General features: G+C 41.3%; 1 protein-coding gene across 2 annotated transcripts in view; it reads right to left on the reverse strand.

Moving 5' to 3' along the window:
• LOC107677621 (arf-GAP with GTPase, ANK repeat and PH domain-containing protein 1-like) overlaps window positions 1–22063 on the reverse strand; it is a 155203-nt gene that overhangs the window by 5640 nt on the left and 127500 nt on the right. For both annotated transcript variants that reach the window (XM_016472578.1, XM_016472577.1), the window contains 3 exons: window positions 15330–15484; window positions 14391–14481; window positions 13933–14155 (listed from right to left, as the gene is read on the reverse strand). In XM_016472578.1, coding sequence (XP_016328064.1) covers window positions 13933–14155; window positions 14391–14481; window positions 15330–15484 — 469 coding nt within the window. The remainder of the gene's footprint in view (window positions 1–13932; window positions 14156–14390; window positions 14482–15329; window positions 15485–22063) is intronic.

The raw sequence follows: 22063 nt of genomic DNA on the forward strand, positions 1-22063 counted from the left end.
TCAGCAGGACTTTAATTAAGAATTACTGGCCATGCAAGTTAGATCCAAAATGGCTACTTGTAATAAGTCAACATGTCTGAACCTAATTCAGACGTAAAGTTAAAATATGCATAAAATGACTGTGATGACCACTGGTCAGTGATAAATAAGATTGCCTATGATAAATAAATATTATTTAAAAAAACTAGTTTAACATACACGTGCAAAGTTCTTAATCTTTGTATTCATATAGGTTCCATATAGGTATCTTAATGACTCTAAATATGTAATGTGGTGTGTAATTTTCTTTACACCTTACTAATAGTGAGTTGTCAAAAAAGGTCACATTATCTGATATTTAAAGATACTTAAATATACTGCTTCACTGCCAAACTACAATTACTGTGTTGGCAATGATGTGTTCATGGCAAACATCTGTTTTCGTGACAGCTTCATTAAAGTGTGTTGCATTGTTGTTTTGGGACGTTTACCTGAGGGGAAGGCGGGGCATGAGACAGTAGCCTCATCGCCGCTGGAATGCAACAGGCCAGGTCACAGGGGAATTAACAGGAGTCTACATCAATCCCTTGTCAGCATGGTTTCCTGTTTGTGAGTGTGTATGCGCTTTGTGTTCTCCCTGGACGATCACTTTGTGGGCTTGTGTTTACCCCACTTGCCAGCGCTTCCTGTCCAGCTCAAAGCCAGGGGCTGTTTACCCAACACTGACAGGTGTCCGCTAATGCAGCCGCCCGTGACAGGACAGCCCTCCAGCTGCCACTGGCCCCAGTGATCCCCCCACCCTAAACTCACACACACCTCTGAACTTCTGTGAGAGTTCAGAGAGACCACATATCGGAGGTTAACTACCGTGTGTAAGTGAGATCACCAATTTCAGGTTGTACTGAGTAAAACGAAAGAAAGAGAAATTCATAGAGAAGAGATCGACGCTGATGCTCTTTTCTTTCAGGCTAATTATACCACTAATTCAGCTCATTAGTGCCCTACTGACTCACAGGTAATGAACTCTGACAGGCTAAATCTGTCAAACAGACAGCGGTGCACATTTACCTGCGCATGTGCAGACGCAGACATGCATGCTCATTCATCTCTGTCCTTTAACCCTTATTTAAAGACGCACATGCCTACCTTAAGTCTTTACATGTCTCAAATACATCTCTTGTGACCAATCAGTGATCAGATTTTGTTACATTACTTTAACATGGCATTGTGTCACCACATGATAAAAATGTTCTTAACATGTTCTAAAATGAGTAAATGTTCTAAAATGACTAAAGGTTGTTCCAAATTTTTCAATGTCGGCTGCTCTGATAGTTTCTTAACAAATTTTACACACTTGTTTTGGTGCATAAATCATGTAGGATGCCATACATGCCACTTGACTCATTGAAGCACTGTTTGCGGTTCCTCTGCTTTTTCTTTTTATTGTGCTCTAGAAAGTGAAAAACAACAAATACAGCTCTCTTGTGATTTCCTCACCTGTTTTAATCAACAACATTCAATTACTAATCAAGTTATTTCAGTGGCTTGCATTGTAATCTTGTTACTTGTATCTCTCGGTCCAAAAATAATTCTGTTAAACTTCCTCAATTTTCTTTATTTCTAATTCATATTAACATCCTCTACTGAGAGGTTCATAAAGGCAACTTTTTAAAATTATGTAAAGGACATAAATATGGCATTTTGTATTTTGCACAGGGAAGAGTGAAAGGATCTCTAGTTGATCAACAGTACACTGGAGTCAAGGTGTAAGTGCAATCTGACTAAAAATATCCAGATACGAAACACATGTTGATACACTGAACAAAATACGATTCAAGATTTACAATTTTCATTTAGAAATTGCTAACAAATTTTACAATTAAACTAAGCTTAACTGAGTGAAATTTTGAAATAGAAAGACTGATATAGTATTTTCTTGTAAAACATACTCCAATAATCTTTGTTTTATTTTTAATAAAAAAAAAATACAGTGTATGACAGGTGTAAAGGGGGCAAAAATGAAAGGGTTTCACATCAAAGCAAATAGACCACCAACAACTAAAAACTCCATCTGCAAATGATTCTTAAAATCACTATTTCCTGGAAGACATAAAAAGCTCACAAAAACTAAACACGACTCACAAACAGCATTCATGAGGTGAATAAGGCCACAAAGGGACAGTTTTACTCCACGAGCTGCTCTGTTCCTGCTCCCCCCACCACCTTTTCTAACAAGGAAAAAATAAGGGCCTGAATTCAATTATCCTCTCCAGCCTAGTCGTTAGCTGCCCTTGGATAGACACAGATAATTAAGCTCAGAGCTTCTTTTAATATTACAGGCACTTAGTGATTCTGATTCTGACTGAGCTCTGGCCTGCACTACACTCAAATCATTCCCACTGGAGGCAATGGGCCACACTCATATGAGGTTCCATTAACTGGATCAGAACGCTTCAATGGCAGCATGCAAATGGGGGCCAAAGGGCAAAGAGAGATGAAAAAAAGTGTGTGTGTGTGTGTGTGTGTGTGTGTGTGTGTGTGTGTGTGTGTGTGTGTGTGTGTGTGTGTGTGTGTGTGTGTGTATGTATGTGTGAGACAGAAAGAGACAGAAAAGAAATGTGCTAAGCATCACTAAAACAGCACAGGGCTTTATCTTTGAGTATCTGTACTCGATACGCTCCCATAAGCTCCACGTATGACGGGGAGAAGGGGCGGGAACTGGACATGACGCAGGCTGGATTCAAACCCAAATTTCCTGCACAAGAACAAAGTCTTCGACAAGCTGACATACTTGTCGATCTTTCATATTGACAGATTTAAAGCTTCAAAAAGAGGATTTAAACAAAAAAAGAATGAAACATGACATTTATTCATAGCTTTTACTGTCCTAAATAAAAAATACCCATGAAAACGCCACACTGACAGAGCAAGGGAGAAGGAGAGAAAAAGCCACGCAAATATATACACATTATTCATTCTGTATTAAATTGGACGAAAAGGTAGATGATGTGACGATTCAGGCATTAAATCCCCTCTTCAGTCCTCCTCATAATATGCTGCGCTCTGATTGGCTATTGTCAGCCAGTTTAATGTCAATAGTAAATTGGAAGGCTTGTTAACCTAGTTGGGACATGATTACGGGCAATGGTAGGCAGTCATGTAAAAAATAATGTCTATTAGCCTAATCTAATCAAGAAGTCCTTTAACAGATGAATTAGAACGGGGCAGCCAATTATTTGAAACATTTGTGCAGCGCTTTCTGTCAGTGAAAGTGAAAAAGGCAAGGAGCTGTTTAACATGCAGGCCATGAGTTGGCTCATATCACCGGTCTTCTGGGAGGGAAGAGGTCAGAGGCTGACCATCGCAAGGATCAGCTAGTTAATGCTGAAGAAATGGACCTCCATGAATGCCCTGACGGCACTGACAGGAAAACGCTGGTGAACGGAAGAGAAGTAAATGACAGAAACAAGGTATATGGTAAATATTCAAATCTAAAATGTCATTTTACTTCTTCCCCACAAAGAGGAAGTTCAGCGAGTAAGCGGCTCATGGGACATTAATAGCATATAGCTCACTGTCTATGTCTGGATTTGAGGAAGAATGAAGCCCAGCAGGTCTCCCCAATTCACCAACCCCATTCTAGTCCCCAGGGCCCAATCTGATCTCAGCTTTGGGGACGCACACCTGCACCCCGGCCCAGATTAAGAGCCGGGTCTAATTGGAAATCTGTTAGCTCTGCCCTTTCAGAGACCGATATCTGGCCATAAAGAGGCTCTTTTTAGCCACTTACTGCTGAATTATTATAGGCCAGGCATTGCTCATGATGACGTAATGTGGCTACGGGAGTCAGGCGGTGTGTGGAGCTCAATATCTCAGGTGTCTGATGGAGGCAAGACCCCTCTAGAACAGACTACACTCACATAAATAAAGAAAAAAAAAAGACAAGGTGCCTATGTCGTCCTTCAGCGACGACTACACTCTACGCTGAACCAAAGCCTGCTCGCCGTTGACACGCCTTCGCAGCTGGAACTGGGACCTCTCAGCACGGCTGACCTGCTTCTCCGCCGCCTCAGCAGCGCAGCAGTTCCGGTCCATTTCTCCTGCCACCATCCGGCGATTCTAAAAGAGCTTACTAAAAGAGCTTGGCACTGTTGCAAATGCCACGCCGTTACTGCGGTTCGTGCGGGTCTCCCCTGCACGCCGATGACGGCCACACGGAGTGCGTTTCCTGCTTGGGGAAATCCCACGCGGAAGCTGCGCTCACGGGAACTGAGTGTTCTCACTGCGAGAACTTCAGTCTCGCCTCTCTTCGCTCGCGGATCGCTTTCTTTTCAGAGAGTGACTTCGCCCCTTGCGCCCTCCCGTTTTCTTCTTCCCAGGGACCTGTGAGGAAAAAACAGCGGGGCAGAGGACACGAGCGTCCGGCTGCGAGCGAGCTCACGTCGACCCAGATCCCACGTGTCTTGCCCTCGCCCCAGAGAGAGAGTTCTCCGGTCCTTTTCTCCCAGTCTGACCAGCGTCCCTCTACTGGCGCGAGCGATCTGGTCTCATTTGGGGGAAGTGAGATCATCATGCTTGATGACAGCATGTCACTGACAGCCTTGGACGCAGAGGAGCTGTTGGGCTCGGTGACCGACCCCACCCCCTTGCCGTCGTCCACGCCCAGCGCCACCAAAGACGGGATGGATGCCGAGCTTCTTTATCCTCTCGAAAGCAGTCGAAGAGCTGGGTTTGGAGTGGTCTCCACCAGAGGAGCCCTCTCGCAGCCGTCTAGATAAATGGTTCCTGCCGGGGCGCTGCCAGGCCCCTCGTCAGCGGCAGCCCGCAAAGCCAGCACCTGCCGCCCCTGCTGTTCAGCCCGCTAAGGTCCAGCAGACACGTGGACGCTCCTGCTCGGCCAGACGCTACCCTCTTCCTAAGCGCCAGGGACTCCGACCCAAGATTGCGTTGGACCCGGCGCCTCAGGCGTCTTCCTGATCTGCGGGACAGGAAGAGGATGGGGCCAGGTCTCGCTACGGCCGGCCCCAAGCAATCAGCCGTTGTTATAGCGGGAAGAATAAAACACAAACATTTTCAAAAAGAGAGCAAATTTCATCTTCCATTCCTCGCGAGTGTTCTGCCCCCGTGCGGCCAGTCACTCGAGTTAATCCAACCCCTCACCACGTGGGCCGAGGCCTGGCAGGCCATCCCCGGAGTGTCAAGATGGGTCATGGGAATAATGAAACAAGGATATTCACTCCAATTCGCTCGAAGACCCCCGCGCTTCAGCGCCGTGGTCCCCACCTTAGTGCAAAGCAAGGACGCTCACGTCCTGCGCTCAGAGGTGACTGTAGAAACAGTTCAAAAGGAGCTGTAGAAACAGTTCCTCCAGCTCCAATGTCCCCTCAGAGGAGTGGACGCTCCATCCGCAGACGGTTCAGAGGATCTGGGAGATCTTCGGCGAGGCCGAGGTAGACCTCTTCGCCTCAGAAAACAACTCTCACTGCCCAATTTATTATTCAAAGATCAAGGACGCGTTGGCCCACGTTTGGCCCAACCTCCTTCTTTATGCATTTCCACCGATCGCCCTGATCCCACAGGTAATCAGGCGAATCAGGGACCAAAAACACAAGGTTCTCCTGGTGGCCCCTCTCTGGAAGAACCAGCTGTGGCTATCAGAGCTGACTCAGCTGTTGGTAGCGGCCCCTTGGCCCATTCCGCTGAGACGAGATCTCCTCTCTCAAGCGAACGGGACAATATGGCACCCTCGGCCCGATCTGTGGGCTCTACACCTCTGGCCGCTCGACGGGAGTCTTCAAGCCTCCCAGAGCGAGTCTTAAACACAATTTCGGAGGCTAGAACCCCATTTACGAGACGCCTCTACGCCCCTTAAGTGGTCTATTTTCTCTGCTTGGTGTCTAAACCGCAGCAAAGACCCTACTACTTCCGATCTGTCAGAGCTGTTGGATAAGGGACGTTCCCCATCCACTCTCAAAGTTTATTTAGCGGCTATAGCGGCCTCTCATGCCCCTATTACGGGCCAATCAGTGGGCAGAAACAGTGCGGTTATCCGCTTCTTGAGGGGAGCCAGGAGGCTGAATCCGCCTCGCCCCCTAACCGTCCCTTCATGGGATCTGCCCACTGTGCTGAGGGCCCTGAAGGGCCCCCCTTTTGAACCGCTACAGTCCACCAACATTCGGTCACTGTCGCTGAAGACTGCTCTGCTTCTGGCACTAGCATCAGTAAAGCGAATAGGGGACCTGCAGGCGCTCTCCATTAGCCCTGCCTGCCTGGAATTCGGGCCTAACGACTCTAAGGTCGTCCTGAAACCAAGGCATGTTCACATACCCAAGGTGCTCTCCGCTCCTTTCAGAGCACAAGTCATTAGGCTCTCTGCACCTCCTCCCTCTGAAGAGGACGGAGAGTTATCTCTGCTCTGCCCTGTCAGAGCTCTGAGAATTTACATTGAGCGTTCCGCCCCTTTTAGACAGTCGGAACAACTATTTGTCAGCTTCGGTAACCGCAAAAGACTCTCTAGATGGATAGTAGACGCTTCCTCGGGCCTTCAATGTCCCATTGGAGTACGGGCCCATTCTACCAGAGGCATCGCCTCGTCTTGGGCGTTGTCCAATGGGGTGTCCATAGCGGATATTTGTGAGGCGGCTGGCTGGTCATTGCCGTCCACATTCGCAAGGTTTTACAACCTGAAAGTCCCGGCCTTGCAGGCCAGGATCCTCTCCGCTTGAAGAGACACCCGCTGCGTTACACAAACAAATCTGACAGAGAGCCCTTGACCATATCGCGCTCAAGCTCTCTAGCATTAGTTCACCTGTCAGCTCTCGACCCCTGGGGTGCCAAAGTTGCATGAGTACTCTGGAACGATCAACCAGGCCGGGTGTGACCTCAAGGAGCTCAGCCCATCTTAACCTTGGGTTATTAACTTCTCTATGGGCATTGCTTGCTTACGGAAGTTATGATACTTATAGTCGTTCCTCTACCTTAGCACGGCGTAATTGTACTGTGTTCCCATAGTGTCTTAAGCAGACGCAGTACAAGTGTAGTATCGACAGGGAACGTACTCGGTTACTAACGTAACCTCGGTTCCCTGAGATACGGGAACGACTACTGCGTTGCTAGCCGTGCTATGTAGCCACACGACTCAGTCTTCGCTTCAGTCGAAGTAACCTGAGAATCTTGTGGCGAACGCCCGCTTATATAGCCAGATGGCTCCGCCCATTCTTGCGGGCATTGGTTTGTTTTTTATATACAAAATACATTGGTTTATTTTTCACTGTGTGATTGAAAAAGGCTTCAGTTCCGGAGAAAAAAGGCTTTTTCCATAGCGTCTTAAGCAGACGCAGTACTCGTTCCCGTATCTCAGGAAACCGAGGTTACATTAGTACCCGAGTACGTTATCATGGCATTGGACTTAGTTATCATTGTGTTTTTTTTTCCTTTTCAGAATTTCTATAGATATCACAATAATATAGAGCGCTGCAGTGATAACATTTTTGTAAGCCAACCTGGAAGTTACCATTACCCTGGTACCCTCGACCAAAGGAAAATTATTTTTCCATTGTTTTTTATTTTGGGATTATTGCAGAAAATAAGCTGTGTGACCAACAAAAGTTTACAAATCTTACACATTTGGTTCATTATGATGATCTTAATGGGTCAAGTTTTATGAATTTTGAAGCTTATACACTACACTTGCCAAAACTGAAAAGTTATACACAGGCTATGCACAAACTATGCCATTGTCACATGACTTCAATGCCACCACCATTAAGCTTTCGACAACTCTTTCAATCTTTATCTAAAAAAAAAAAAAAACATCTGTGAAATTCAGAGTTAGAATAGTTTGCAAGAGTGCGATTATAAACACAATGAGGCTGTAAAAGTGGACTAGCGAGCAGATGAGTTTACCTGTTTGGTGTATTGCCATTTAATGTCCCAGACAAAACTCCGTAGTCCCATTTAGCCACTTGTTAGCAACTGCCTTTTTCAAGACTGATGTATTTTATGATGTAGAATAAAATGTGAAAATATCCTGAGCTTGTATTAACCATGTACCTTTTTCCAGGCATTTAACCAAAACCCAATTCAAAAACACTACTGACTTCGGGAATATGAAACCAGAAGTACTAAAATTCTAACTTGTTTGCAGGTTTTGGCCTACAAAAATACATCATCCCTAAAGCACTCTCTTATTATTATAAAAAAAGTGTAAAAAAGTTTTGCGCCATTACACTCAGATAACATGAGAAAACAAGTACCGGTATATCACTAACATTCACTTGGAACAAAGGGGCGTGTGAAACACGTACACAATGCATGTATTTCACACTTTAAGATATTCACGCTTAGTGACAGGCTGTGAAACGTCAGTGTTGCTGAGGGTTGGCAGTATGAGATGCCAGCGAGCGCCACCCTCCCAATAAGTCACCACGAGGCGCAATTAGCAGAGCTGTCATTCCTACCCTGCCTGGGCCACTAATACAGACCGGCATCGAGTGTGTGAGGCAGGGGAGTGGGGGCTCTGGTGTCCATGGCAGCACCACACTAATTAAAAAAATTAGACTGCAACATGGCCTAGCTGCCACCAAAGAGCACTCATGCCAAAACCTATCGCCTACAAGAGAGTGTGGGTCAATGTGTGTGTGGTAAAACAGTCCCAAAAATAAGCCCATAGCGGTGTCTTTGAGTGACCTCATAGACATTTAAAGGCAGTGGAGGTGTGAATTTATCACAGGCAGTAAAAAGTAAGTTAGTTAATCGGTATGTTTAGAGATTCTCTCAGGCTCTATCATACATAACGGCCAAGCAGCCCATCAGGCAACAGGAAGAAACTTTCCCTTTGCTTCGAAGTAAAGGAAGCAAATGGGTTTTCTTTGTGGGGAAGTCGTGGCCTAATGGTTAGAGAGTCGGACTCGTAACCCAAAGGTTGCGGGTTCGAGTCTGTCACTTTTAAAAGGTTAAATACAGAAGTTCTTATGGCTAAATAATCATGTTTTTTTAAACTGATATATCTAGTTATTAAAAGCTACAGCTTATTTTATTTTATTTCTTTTTTATAGAATGGCAGAAAATAGCCCTATTAAGCAATAAGAAAAAAAAAGTAAAAGATTTTTTGTAGGCATTTGCACCGATATTAAAGGGGTCATATGATGCTGCTAAAAAGAACATTATTTTCTGTATTTGGTGTAATGAAATGTGTTTATGCGGTTTAAGGTGAAAGCCGATCCGGCGATCCACAGCGCGAAGTATTCCCTCAGCGACCCACATGGATCAGCTCTAGGCATAACGAAGCGGATATCGTCCTCTTTTGGAAGGCCAAACAAAGTAGTTTCGCTTTCACAATTAAAAGCACAGCGCCTTCACGACATGGTGGCAGCAACAATACTACAGCGAGAATAAAAGTTATGCCTTCTTTCTTTGCGTGAACATTTGGGCGGCGTTATGCAAATCTTCCCACATCGTGACGTAGACATGTGGGGGCATGTTAGAACGAGCCGTTTTAGGTAGGCGTGGCTGACTCTTAACTTTTATAAAGAATATATCTTTGGATTTGAGACTTTAGTCTTTGCAACTTTACAGATCTTCTTTATGCACCAAGAGCTTGTAACACTTCAAAGAGAAAGGAAAAATTGAAATCGCATCATATGACCCCTTTAACATTTTGGCCGAAACAGATTAGCCGATAACTGTTATCATGCCAAATCAAACAACAGATAAATGGCCAACTTTAAAACTCTACACTGTTTTGTTTAAATAAATTAAAAATAAAGCACTAAAACTTAAAATCAATTGTTGCAAATACTACAATCAATTTTAGGCATCAGGGTCAATCCATCTCAAGAGGTCCAATGGAGGTTGCTTGACCATTTAAAATTTTCCTCATTTTGCAATGCATAGAGGTAATCTCTCAAATAAATAAATAAATTAGAAAACAAACAACAACAACAACAACAAAACAATCAAGCAATACATTTTAGAATTTCTGGATTAATTTAAGATTAACTTAAGGTGCGTGTTAGATGACGACAAAAATGAAATAGTGGAAATTGGCATTTACAACAAAAAATATTCAATATCGCCGGATACGATAAACAATATGGCATCAATATATTGCATCTGTAGTCAGATTCTTTGTTTAGGCAATCTGAAGACTTTGAGCCACTTTCTTCCTGTCAATCATGTAACACTTTCAACCTCTAAAAAATGCGTCTCTCAACTTGTATTTTATTTTCTGTGTGAATGGCCCCTAAGAATGGCATTTTTCTACCATTATTTTTGACAATTTTGACAACACTGAGATAACATGCTACTGTTTTGATTACAACCATACAACTGTATCCTTGTCGGATGGGGTTTTGAAAAGAGGGGGTGTGTCCAAATCAGTAAATGATTAAGAACGGCTAACATACAGCACCTTTAATTCAACTCTTGACATTCTCTCAAAAGACAATTAACAGAGGGCTGGAAGAAGAAGCAGAGGTTAAGGCTAAATGCTAAACAAAACCACATAGACACAGCTGGGTCAAGAAGAAAAAGGGGAAAAGAGAGAGGCTGACAACAGCCTTTAATTTCCCTTGTCGGATTCAGGTGGGCTGCCTAGTTGTGATCAGTCCCAAACATAATTCCAGCCTGCAGAACGAGGGACGATACATGCGGAGACAGAGGTGTGGAAGACAGCGTCTCTCTTCCTCTTTACCTCGAGCTCACACCCCCCAAACAGCCCCTAATTGAAAGACGAGAGTAGCCCAGACCTTGACAGGAGGGAGGTCAGTCTAATTGCTGCTGGCCATATTTAACATTAAGATAATCAGCCCATTAATTACCCTTTGGATCATTAAATCAGTCGCTTGCAAAATGAAATTTCGAGCTCTATTACTCACTTGAGAGACCACGAGGGAGGGTTTCATTTATCAGCCACCAATCCTGGATGCAGAGCGCACACACCAATGCCCGAGCTGTTCACCAGGACACAAGCTCGCTGAGTAGCAGCATTTAGCGACAAAACAACACTTCAGAGTCTCAATGCTGAGACATGCTAATCAAGAAGACCATGAATTTCATACACACTAAATACAAATCATGTCGAAAACTCAATATTTTCTGAGATGTAAAGAGTATGCATTAGATTATATTTTTATTTAAGATTTCACACATTTATTATGGTCAAATGTGCGCTTATCAAATCAGATTGAAGCCAGTTGGACGGTTACAAGCTAAATCAATTCAACGCCTAGTTAAAGATGGGAAGACATCAAATTACACACAACGGAGCACTGACAAAATCACATACACGCACGATCACAGGGTGGACAAAGTAGTCCAAGGTTATTTGTATAAATGTCTTTTTTATTGGGCTAAAAGAGAGATTCCCAACAAGGCCTCTTGAACCCCTAGAGTTTCATGAGGGAGCTGCAGGTGGTTGGTAAGAATCAGACAAATTGAATCTTAAAAAAATAATAAAGTATTAAAGGGATTGTTCACCCCAAAATGAAAATTCTGTCATTAATTACTCACCCTCATGTTGTTCCAAACCCGTAAGACCTTTGTTCATCTTCGGAACACAAATTAAGATATTTTTGATGAAATCCGAGAGCTCTCTGACCCTGCATAGACAGCAATACAACTGAAACATTCCCAGACCCAGAAACGTAGTAAGGACATCGGTAAAATAGTCCATGTGACATCAGTGGCTTAACTTCAATTTTGTGAAGCTACGAGAATACTTTTTGTGCGCAAAGAAAACAAAAATAACGACTTTATTCAACAATTCTTCTCCCCTGAATTACCGTCTTCCGCCATTTTGGAGTACCATGATGCATGCGCACGCTTTCCCTGAACATAAACAACGTGCATTTTACCGATGTCCTTACTACGTTTCTGGGTCTGAGAACGTTTCAGTTGCGCTGTGGTCTAAGCAGGGACAGAGAGTTCTTGGATTTCATCAAAAATATCTTAATTTGTGTTCTGAAGATGAACGAAGGTCTTATGGGTTTGGAACGACATGAGGGTGAGAAATTAATGACAGAATTTTCATTTTGGGGTGAACTATCCCTTTAATAATACTTTTTATAATAATAATAGTAACAATAATTCAGCATTTATTTGATTAAAAATCTTTTTCTTTGTAAAAGAATTTTCAGCAGCCATTAGTATTGGTCACATGATTGTTCGGAAATCATTCTAATATATTGATTTGGTGCTCAAGAATCATATCTTATCAATAGCAAAGTTTCCACCCAGTCCCACCCAGTTTTGTTATCGACAAAAAAAACAAAAAAAAGAAAGAAATTTACTGTCTCCAGCCTGTTTCCATCCACTTGGCTTTTTACCGATAAAATGGTGTGTAATCACGCCATCACAAGAAAAAAAATTTTTTTTCACATAAGTTTTGTTGTATTGCAAAAAAAATTGCACTTGAGCCTTTTCCATACATAATTTCACATACTGCACAAATTATATAGGCTAATAGCCTATTTGTTCCCCATCCCTTTGAAATAAAACTTTATTATACATTGTATACATAAAATCATTTTTATTAACAAGTGTCGTGTGTTTTTTTGTACTTTTTTATTCTGTCATGTGACACCACAAAGTGTTTCCAAACTAATTTTTGCGATATTTGAAGTGTCGATATAAAATTTATGTGCTAAAGTTAAACAGAAATTGTGTTTTTTCAGATGTATCTTCTCTGCTTAGCCTATAAATGTATTACTCATCAACTATTAATGTCACTAAGCAAAAGCCAGTTCCAGTCAAAAGCATGAAAGAATCAAACTGAATTACACTTCGTCTATTTCAGCAGGAGTATTGAGGACGAGTAGAGAGATGACTGCAGGACTGTGTCCAGTGACTGAGGTTGATTGAGATAATATTGACCCTCTCTGTAATCTCCTCTTCCCACTCGGGGGGCCACATGCCTTCACATACATAAATAAACAGCTACATGAGGAACTATAATCGCATTAGCACATCGACAACGGGCGGCAGAAAATGGCGGATCCATATCGAAAGATTTTCAGAAAGGAGGGGAGTAATTAAAAGGTGCTTCAGGTGACTAATGAGGCCGGCGTGGAATGGGAAGTCGATATTTTGGCGGCCAGCAGTCAGCACTAATTTGTTATGATGGCTGGTGGGACTAAGCCTCTCTGCCGATAATTACACTGCTGAACATGAAGGAGCAAGGAAAAGGAAAAATCTGATTTTAGGTTTTTCCACAGAACTCCACAAACATATGCTATAAGGCGGATTGAGAAGGATGACAAATATCAACTGCTGGACTGCTAAGAAAATTATGTTTCTGTCATGGACAAGATAGTGTTTTCCAGGGTTCCTACACATTTTCCATTTCAAAATTCCATAATTTTCCACACTTCTCTGTAGATTTTTATGTTTGATATGCTTTTACACTTTCACTGACTGCATACATTTTTAAAATTGATATATACATATATATATATATATAGTTTTAAAATAATATTGTCACTGATTACATTTATTTAAAATTAAAATGATTAAATTATTATTAAATATAAAATTATTGTCATTATTTTCAGCATTATATACAATATATAGTACAGTAATTTGTATATAAAATTTTTCTGGCACAGTGCAAACCCACTCTCACATGTTCACCGCATGCACAGGTATTCTAGAAGTGATAACGTGCTTACATGATGAGAAGAAACCTAAACACGCTTTATAGCCTGCGTATATTCACCTCTGACAACTGTTTGAAACTGTAATTGTGGTTTGATGATGCATGATCACCAAACAGCAAAGAAAAATCATGTGTGGCACACACTCTATGGCTCTACGCCAATGTTTTTTTTTTTTAAGTAAAAATAAGCACCTTGCTTATATGAAGTGCAAATAATGACAGAAATGACAGAATGCATTGATTTTGAGAAAAGCTCAAACAGACACTTGTTTGAAAGAGGAAATGATGTAACTGTGTACCTGCTGGCATCAGGGGCAGGCTTTAGGCGTCCTTGAGCATTGGCTTCCCACACACTATTAGCCAACTCATTGCCGATGGCCGACATGACCTTGATGAGCTCTAGAGACCACTCGTCCAGGTCCAAAGAGCGGACACGAGACAGGTGAGTACCCAGGTTGCGATGAATGCCTGAACATTCTATACAGATTAAAGCCCCCAGGTTCAGACTGGCCCAATCAGGGTCTGAAAAAGCCAGATAAACAAAGACAGAAACAAAGAAAAAGTCCTTAAGTTTATATACAGCATAACCACATACATATGGCATATATTACCTTGATTTTCTATATGAAAGGATAGAGAAGGTCATTCTGGGTGTTGCACCATTTAGACAGATCAATATACATAGATCAGTACATCATAGAATCATAATGTACATTACGAAAGGTACATGCAGATCTCAGTTTATAACAAAACTCACTCTGGGCTTCACAATCCACACAGTGCGTGTTTCCTCTCATGTTCCTGACAGACTGCAGAGCGATGGCTTCTGATTGGCTGCTCAGACGAGACTGTGGGCACATTCACGAAAGTTAATGTTTATTTGAATGGTAATGACTTCTAAAGCATGTTATGAAGCATCATTAGACGCATCATTTCATGCTGAAATGAGATTCAAAAGCAGGGAAAGAAGGGGAACTAAATAAAAAGAATAGAGGCACTCGGTAGAAGGTCCAGGGAAATGCAATTTGATATATTTACACATATATTCAGCCCTATAACAAGGAGGTGTGGCATTTTAATTATCTTTGCACTTGATACAACATCAGCACTTTGATAAGAAAGGATGACAGCAAATAACACTGACTACAATCATTTAAATTGTTGTTTCAAACTGGGGACCAAAAGGGTGCTAGTAGATCCATGGAAAATTTCAGAGAGGGAAAAAAGATTTATTATTATTATCATCACTATAATTATTTTTACTTGAAAGTTTATTTATTTATTTTGTTTTACTCATAAGGTTAAATATAAAACTGCTTTGAAATATTTTTGAAATATTATTGCAAAAAGTGTTATAAAAATACATTTTGTTGTAACAGTTCTCTAATACTGTGTTGGATCACATCACTTTAAGTTGGAAAATAAATGTTTTTCATTTGTTAACAAGAAATGAAGCAGTATTTCTTCCAAATAAAAAAATAAATAAAAATGAAAGACTAAATCAAACCATTTTTTTTTTAGCATTTTATTCTTATAAATGAGGATTTTTGCCTTGACATTTTTTACTTTATACTCCCTATATACTATATACTCTATATTCAGGTTACTGTATGTACAAATTGTATTTGTTGTGTATCTTTGAATAAATTAATGGTTAAGCATCAAGTAACAGATCCACTATACGCATTTTTTCTACCTTCTGTTTGCTGCTCTCACAGGACTGTAGACTCGCCAGAATCTGGCTCTCAATGGCCTGAACCCATGCGTCCCGCTCCTCATAGGACGTTGCCTCAAAATTCCAGGTCTGTCCCGTCAGAGAAACAATGATGAACTCAAAGTTGTCCTCTTGTTCTAGATAGCATGGGAGAAAACATTCAAGATGATTACTAATCAACAGCTACAACACAGATACCGTATTTTCCCCATTAAGTAGTGTATGTGATCTTTGAATATTTTGGTCTTTTTTTGTTTGTTTGTTTTGATGCAACTCTTGAACATTTCATGAATGTGGTCTTAATAAAATTATATGAACGATTAACTCAAACACTTTGCTTGTACTGTTCTAGGATAAAAGTCACCAGGAAGGATTCTCGCCCCTGTAGAGCACCTGTTAGCTGTGGGACACACTCCGCAACCCCTGACCTGGGGGGCTTGCCCCACGACCCTGGTCAGGATATGCCACTAATTACAAACCAGACCAGACCAGACCAGACTCCCGATCTTTCCAACCGTGCTGCTGGTCCTGTCCACAACACTCCCTAGGCAAACTGACATATGGATCTGCTATCCAGGGCCCTGGTTAGGTTAATGGGCCAATCATGAGACAATTAGGAAAATGTGTGTGTGAGTGAGTGAGAGAGTGAGAGCGAGAGAGCCCTTTTCAAGAGTTTGTCTCGGGAGTTTGAGTACAGAGAAATGGAAGGAGGTTATTTAACGGCACTGAGGGTCAACATTTGGAAAGTGTTAGGAACAAAAGGCCATTGACGGGGTGATCAGAGGGGACAGCAATGGAAAGGGCACGCAGATGGCTCAAACAGAGATGTGAGACATTGATGAGATGCGACATTGTGTCACAATCAAAGGGATCCCACCCGAAACACGATCTGAGGCAGTAAGAGATCACACACTTTACACATTCTGTTTATAATTTACTCTGGAGGGGCAATTACATAATGAAGAAGTAATCAGGGAAGTAATACCCCTACACACACACACAAAAGAGGCATCCCTAAGGCCAAAATGCCATGAAGTGGAAAACCACCACGCTCCCCATGGCATCTGCAAGGCCAATGAGAAACAGGAACAGGAAACAACCTGGAAACTCTGCCATTCTAGTAAAAACTATTCAATATAATCTCTCATGGACAGCTGGTATCCCCCTGGAAGACAAACCTACAAATCCGGTCAAAAGTATGGACTAATTAAGATTTCCTGATTCTTTGGAAGGAGTTTTATTATGCTCACCAAGTCTGTATTTATTTGATAAAAATACTGTAAAAACAGTAATATTGTGAAATATTATTACAATTTAAAATAACTGTTTTCTATATGAATATACAGTATCTTAAAATGCCATTTATTTCTGTTTGCAAAGCTGAATTTTCAGCAGCCCTTACTCCAGTTTTCAGAGCCACAAGATCCTCCTGAAATCACTCTAATATGCTGATTTGATGCTCTAGTAACATTTATTATTATTATCAATGGTATGATGATAACAGAAGTGACGGAAGCAAGCAAATATGGAAGCCAAGAGGGCCCACACAGAGGACCTTGCTCACAGTTTGTATATCCACAGTCTGAGCTTTCTCTCATGCAGAGCATACGTTCTAAACTTACATACTAGAAGGCTGTTGGCTGTAGTCTCTGCCGTGTGTTCAAGAACAACTTTTCGGCTCAGACACAGGCAATGTGATGCAACACCACAGTCAGCTTTTGTCGCCACTAGTTCTTTGATGTCGGTTTGGTGTGTCTGGGCCTTAAGTGAGCAGTTCTTGCTAGAATAAACTGTAATTTGGACCAGACTTTATGCCGATAGTCTGGCTCTTTGAATCAGTCATTTAGCCAAAAGCAAGTTAAAAACAAATTTATCAATTGTATTCACAGCTGATTTGTTCTTTTTCCCATAAACAAGTCTTCAACCCCCATTTGTCTGTGAGACTTCTCTTCCAGCTATACTATGTTCTGAGACAGCTCTTTGAATCATCTCCCTGTGAGGCCATTTCACAAGTTTAATCAGCAGGAAATCTGTCCAGCAACACCATTTCCTCTCCTTCAGTCAATCACAGGCCTAATTGGACTCCTATCATACAAGTCATATTAAAGGTCCCGCAGGGCCACAGGCCACCCTCACCGCTGTAAAAGAGCCTTGTATTCAAATCCCCAAATTCCTCCTTTACGGAAAGACATGCTTGGCAACCAGAGTGCTTAAACCTCTCTGGCCTCCAGCCTCAGAAAAGGGAACTGTAGGAAAGAGATCTTTCCTGTTCTGGATCAAAGGAACAAGCAGATAATAGAAAATGTGCTAATTTACAGCAAAACTCAAACTTAAAACATCAACAGAAAGTGGCTGGGGAGTCTGGGCCTATTATTTATTCATTTTTGAAGTTTTTTTATTATTATTAATATTTGCAAGGTTTGGGGGCTGGTGGGATCACTGGAGCATCTCAGCCTAGATTGGACCCACCCTTCAAAGGCACCGGGCCCTCTGGGGTCAGCAGCAATGTTCTCACCCTAATTAAATCGCAGTGCTGTTGGGGAGAGGGCGGTGTTTGACAATTATGAAAAGCAACAATGCAGAAAGACGATATTTGGAGGCAAATATGAAGATTGGCTCCGCCCCCTCCCCTTAGCACACAATTAATTAGAAAACAATTGTGTAATACAAAAACTGCGATGACAGGCTGCCACCCCTCCCTTCTATTTCGCCCTTAAATGGGGCAGCTATCATTCATTGGGAGCCTGGTACTGCTCTCAATATTCCACAAGTCACTAATAGGGCATTCATTATGTTTCACACAACTTAGACTGAAAGGATCCAATCACTTTCATGCTTTTCTATTCTTGCGCTGTGATGTTCAGGCATATTGCAGCGGCAAGGACATTTGTGAACTCTGACACAGGCAACCTTTACCAACACACGGCATGCAATCAACTCGGAGAGAAAGGATGCAGCATGAACAGAAATGAGGCAGGGGGTGTTAGCTCCACACAGCCCAGACGGCAGTGCTCGGGGGTACAGTAGAAGAGTTGAATGGTTGGAAACACAAATTAACCGAGCGAAATGTCAAAGCACACAGTATTGCTTTGTGACACAGGTCATTAATTCCCATATTATCCCCTCCCTTTTCAAGCATCCAGCATTAATAACCTGGCAAATATTACAGGAGTTATTCACATCCAGGGAAAAATGTGAACAAATAAATAAAGCAGGGGAGGGGTGGAGTCATGGGGAAAGGGGTGTAGGAAGGGGAGGGGCCAAAGCGCACACCACCTCCCACAATAATCCAATATCACCAAATTACATCCAATTTACCGTCACTGCACTAAATCATCAAAACTCAAACACGACACTTTAACACATACAAACACGATTATGGAAGCAAAGCATAATTTTACAATCGTTACATGCTCTAAAACTGTAAGTGCCATGCAGGGAGTTTCGCGAGGGAGAACGATGAGGGAGGACAGGATAAAGCATAATCACAGGGTCTCACCGCATGTGTGAGGGGCTTGTCTAAAAAAAAAAAAAGAGGGGTACGTTGACTTCCCCCTTGGTCTGTTTTCTAGAGCTAGTTACCTTCAGTGTTGGAGGCACTGCTGTAAATGTTGCGCAAACTACCGACCCGATTTAGTTTCCATGCCCTACGTTTGGCTGCATCCGATGACAAGCAGAGGAATAGGTGGAGAGAAAGAAAAAAAGACAAAAAAACAAAACAAATGACAGGAGTGGAGAAAGTAGAAGAGCCAAAAAGATAAATATTTGGGAAATGAACAGGAAGTATCACAGAAGCTAAATATATATGACAGACAAAGGCAGGGTGAAAAACAAAGGATGAACTGCAGTCAGCAGTCAAAAGTGCAAATGTTCAAACAAATGAGAATTACGCATAAATTATTAATTGGCTAATGAAGTCAATGGGTTTGAAGCAGGGGTTGAAAACACATTGCATTAGTTTAAAAAGGCATAATAATGCACCGTTTGAGTGGAAAACTGCAAGACAAAACAGGTTATGTCCATGTTATCAAGCAGAGTGTCTAAATGAAAAATAAAGATGAATTCATAAATCTGTGCATTTCATAAAAGATGGGAAAAATGTTTTTCTCTACTAACTAGGGCTGCACGATTATCACAAAAATCATAATTGTCGATTATTCCCTTGAAATTGTAATTGCGATTATTAATTACGATGATCACAATTTACATTGAATGATGTTTATACCATTGTTTTATGCAACTGCATGCCGTATTTTTATATGAAAATAAACAACCTGAAAACACCCTAACTGGAAAAACTTTTAGTGCTTTTCTATAGTATTAAGCCTCAAATGTCAACTATACATCGGATTGGTTTCCTCTTTAAATTATAAAAAAGTCATAAATACATCACAAGATTCTTTTAATTTTTTCTTAATGTAAATTCCCACCACCATGCAATTCCACCCCACCAATTTATCTACTGTCTTTAACAGCATTCTGTGATGGAAATTAAAATGATTTAAGTGACACTTTGTAACATTTGCATACCTTGACAACCCAGGCTGATTGGAAATGTTCACAAAATATTGCGTTCACATGTTATATTTACTTTCTTAGTAAAAATACTTAAATACTTGAGATGACATATGGACAAAGTTGTCTCACTAGTTTTTTTTTATATAAAAAACCCAATTAGGGTCAAACTTGGATTATTTTTATGCATTTTATATGTGTAAATTTTTTAAGTGATGTGTGTATTTCACCATGTGTATGTTTATTTCACAGTGTTGTAATAAATGTAAAAATATTTTTTTATAGGTTTTCATATTTTATGATTGAAAGTCTGGATCTGGGACAGGGGTAAAACAAACAAACAAAACTATTAAAAGTATTTAAAAAGCAAAAGCATTTAAAAAGAAAAAAAGAGAAGAAAAAGGTGAAGGCATGGTAAAACGTTTGCAAGAAAGTTTAATGTGACCATCATATAATTGAAAGAAAATACTAACAGAAAGATGCCCCATTTTAAAATAAGAAAAATAATAATGAAAAAAAAATCTGTTCCCTAAAACAAATTCTTCTAAAGTTATGGAAAATCCAGTTTAAATATATATATTTTTTTCTCAGTTCACTTTGTTCACAGGTCTGGTCTCATCTCTTTAAATAACTGCTCATTTTCCAGCTGTGCTGACAACTGACCTGAAGTCTCTTCGGCTCTATGCAGTCTCACTCTTTTCCCCTTAGGCCTAAGGGGACATTTGTTACACAACAGTAATCCTGGAAAAACAATCCAATCATGTGCACAGCATCAGAGAGGAAAAAACTGCAATAACGTGGCCCGGAATCAAGCTATTTTCCACACAATAGACTCTGTAAAATCTGTATGGGATAAATTTACTCTGTCTTATTGTCTACGTGCCACGCTTGATCCCCCCACACAAACCATTCTTCGCCTTCTAATAACATCAATTCCATGAATGTCGGCTCTTAACATCTCTCGCTCTCATTTGTAGGTCTTAAAAGACATTTCAAAATGGCTTTTGTTGATCACAGAGAGCAACTTTTAGTTTAAGATATGAATGGTCCTTTTTCCATACCATTAGGAAGCCATAAGACCATCTTCACTTTGTTCCTGCCAGTAACAGCGCAGAGCTGTTCACCTGCAGAATGCTTTAATTAAAAGTTGCGGCCACGTGCCAGACCGATTCCAGCCGAGGACACCTGTGAGGCCCCGCGATTTTCTGGAATGTCTTTATCTTTCTGGCTGCTTCTTAAAACGTATCGCCTTCCTGAGGTATCCATGTCTTTGTGCGATCATCAAGGCATCCATGAGCCTCCCGCTGTCCCTGTGCAGTGCAGAGCCCACGCCGTCTGCCTGATCCGGTTTCAAAGGCTCTACATTCTCCTGCTCTCATCAAATGTAGTAATTACTTAACAAGGGCCACTTAGGGCCGTACAGCTCAGCGGTAATTGATAAACTGTGATCGTCCGTGCCATTTGAGTGCTGGGCTTTCAGCGGCCCACTGTGGGGGGATGCGAGGAGTGTAAAAATGCACGGCATGCTGGGATCGATTGATCTTCAGGGGGATGAAAGAAGAATGTGTGTGAGAAGACTTTGTCTCAGAGAAAGAAGAGCAGGTGAGCTGAAATTAGAGAAAGACCCCTGAACTGCCATAATGTTAGCGGAGAATCATCAGCATGTTGAGATTGTGTGCGTTCAGGGACACATTTCTAAAATGATGCACCTAAAACAGTTACAACTAGCATTTAAGACGAAAGAACTTGAAGACAGCTGTAGGATGTCATTATGACATCCAAATGATTCCAATGTTAAAATGACATAAAAAATCAAGAGTCTCTATACATCATTTATACATCATTTTACTTACACATTAAATTATTCTGATGTGGTCTAGTGATTTGAGATTTAAACAGGAAACTGAAAGGTTGAAGGATCAAAATATCATTGTGTCTGAGAGTGTATTTTAATTGGATTTAACTGGAAAAAAGCGCCAGCTAAATGATGAAAGTAAAACACCAAAACCAGCTTACTGTACATAGATGAAGCCTACGAAAACATCTTTAGGTCACATTTCACCTCAAAATAAAAAGAATGATCTATGATTTAATGACCGAATCACTTTGTCAGTGTGTTGAACTTGAGAACTGGATCGATCCAATTTTGTGAAAGAATCATTCAGGCTGGTTTTGAAAATTGGGTTCAATTAATTCATTGA

The sequence above is a fragment of the Sinocyclocheilus anshuiensis genome, unplaced genomic scaffold (assembly GCF_001515605.1).
Source record: "Sinocyclocheilus anshuiensis isolate Anshui unplaced genomic scaffold, SAMN03320099.WGS_v1.1 scaffold873, whole genome shotgun sequence".
NCBI classification, from domain to species: Eukaryota; Metazoa; Chordata; class Actinopteri; order Cypriniformes; family Cyprinidae; genus Sinocyclocheilus; species Sinocyclocheilus anshuiensis.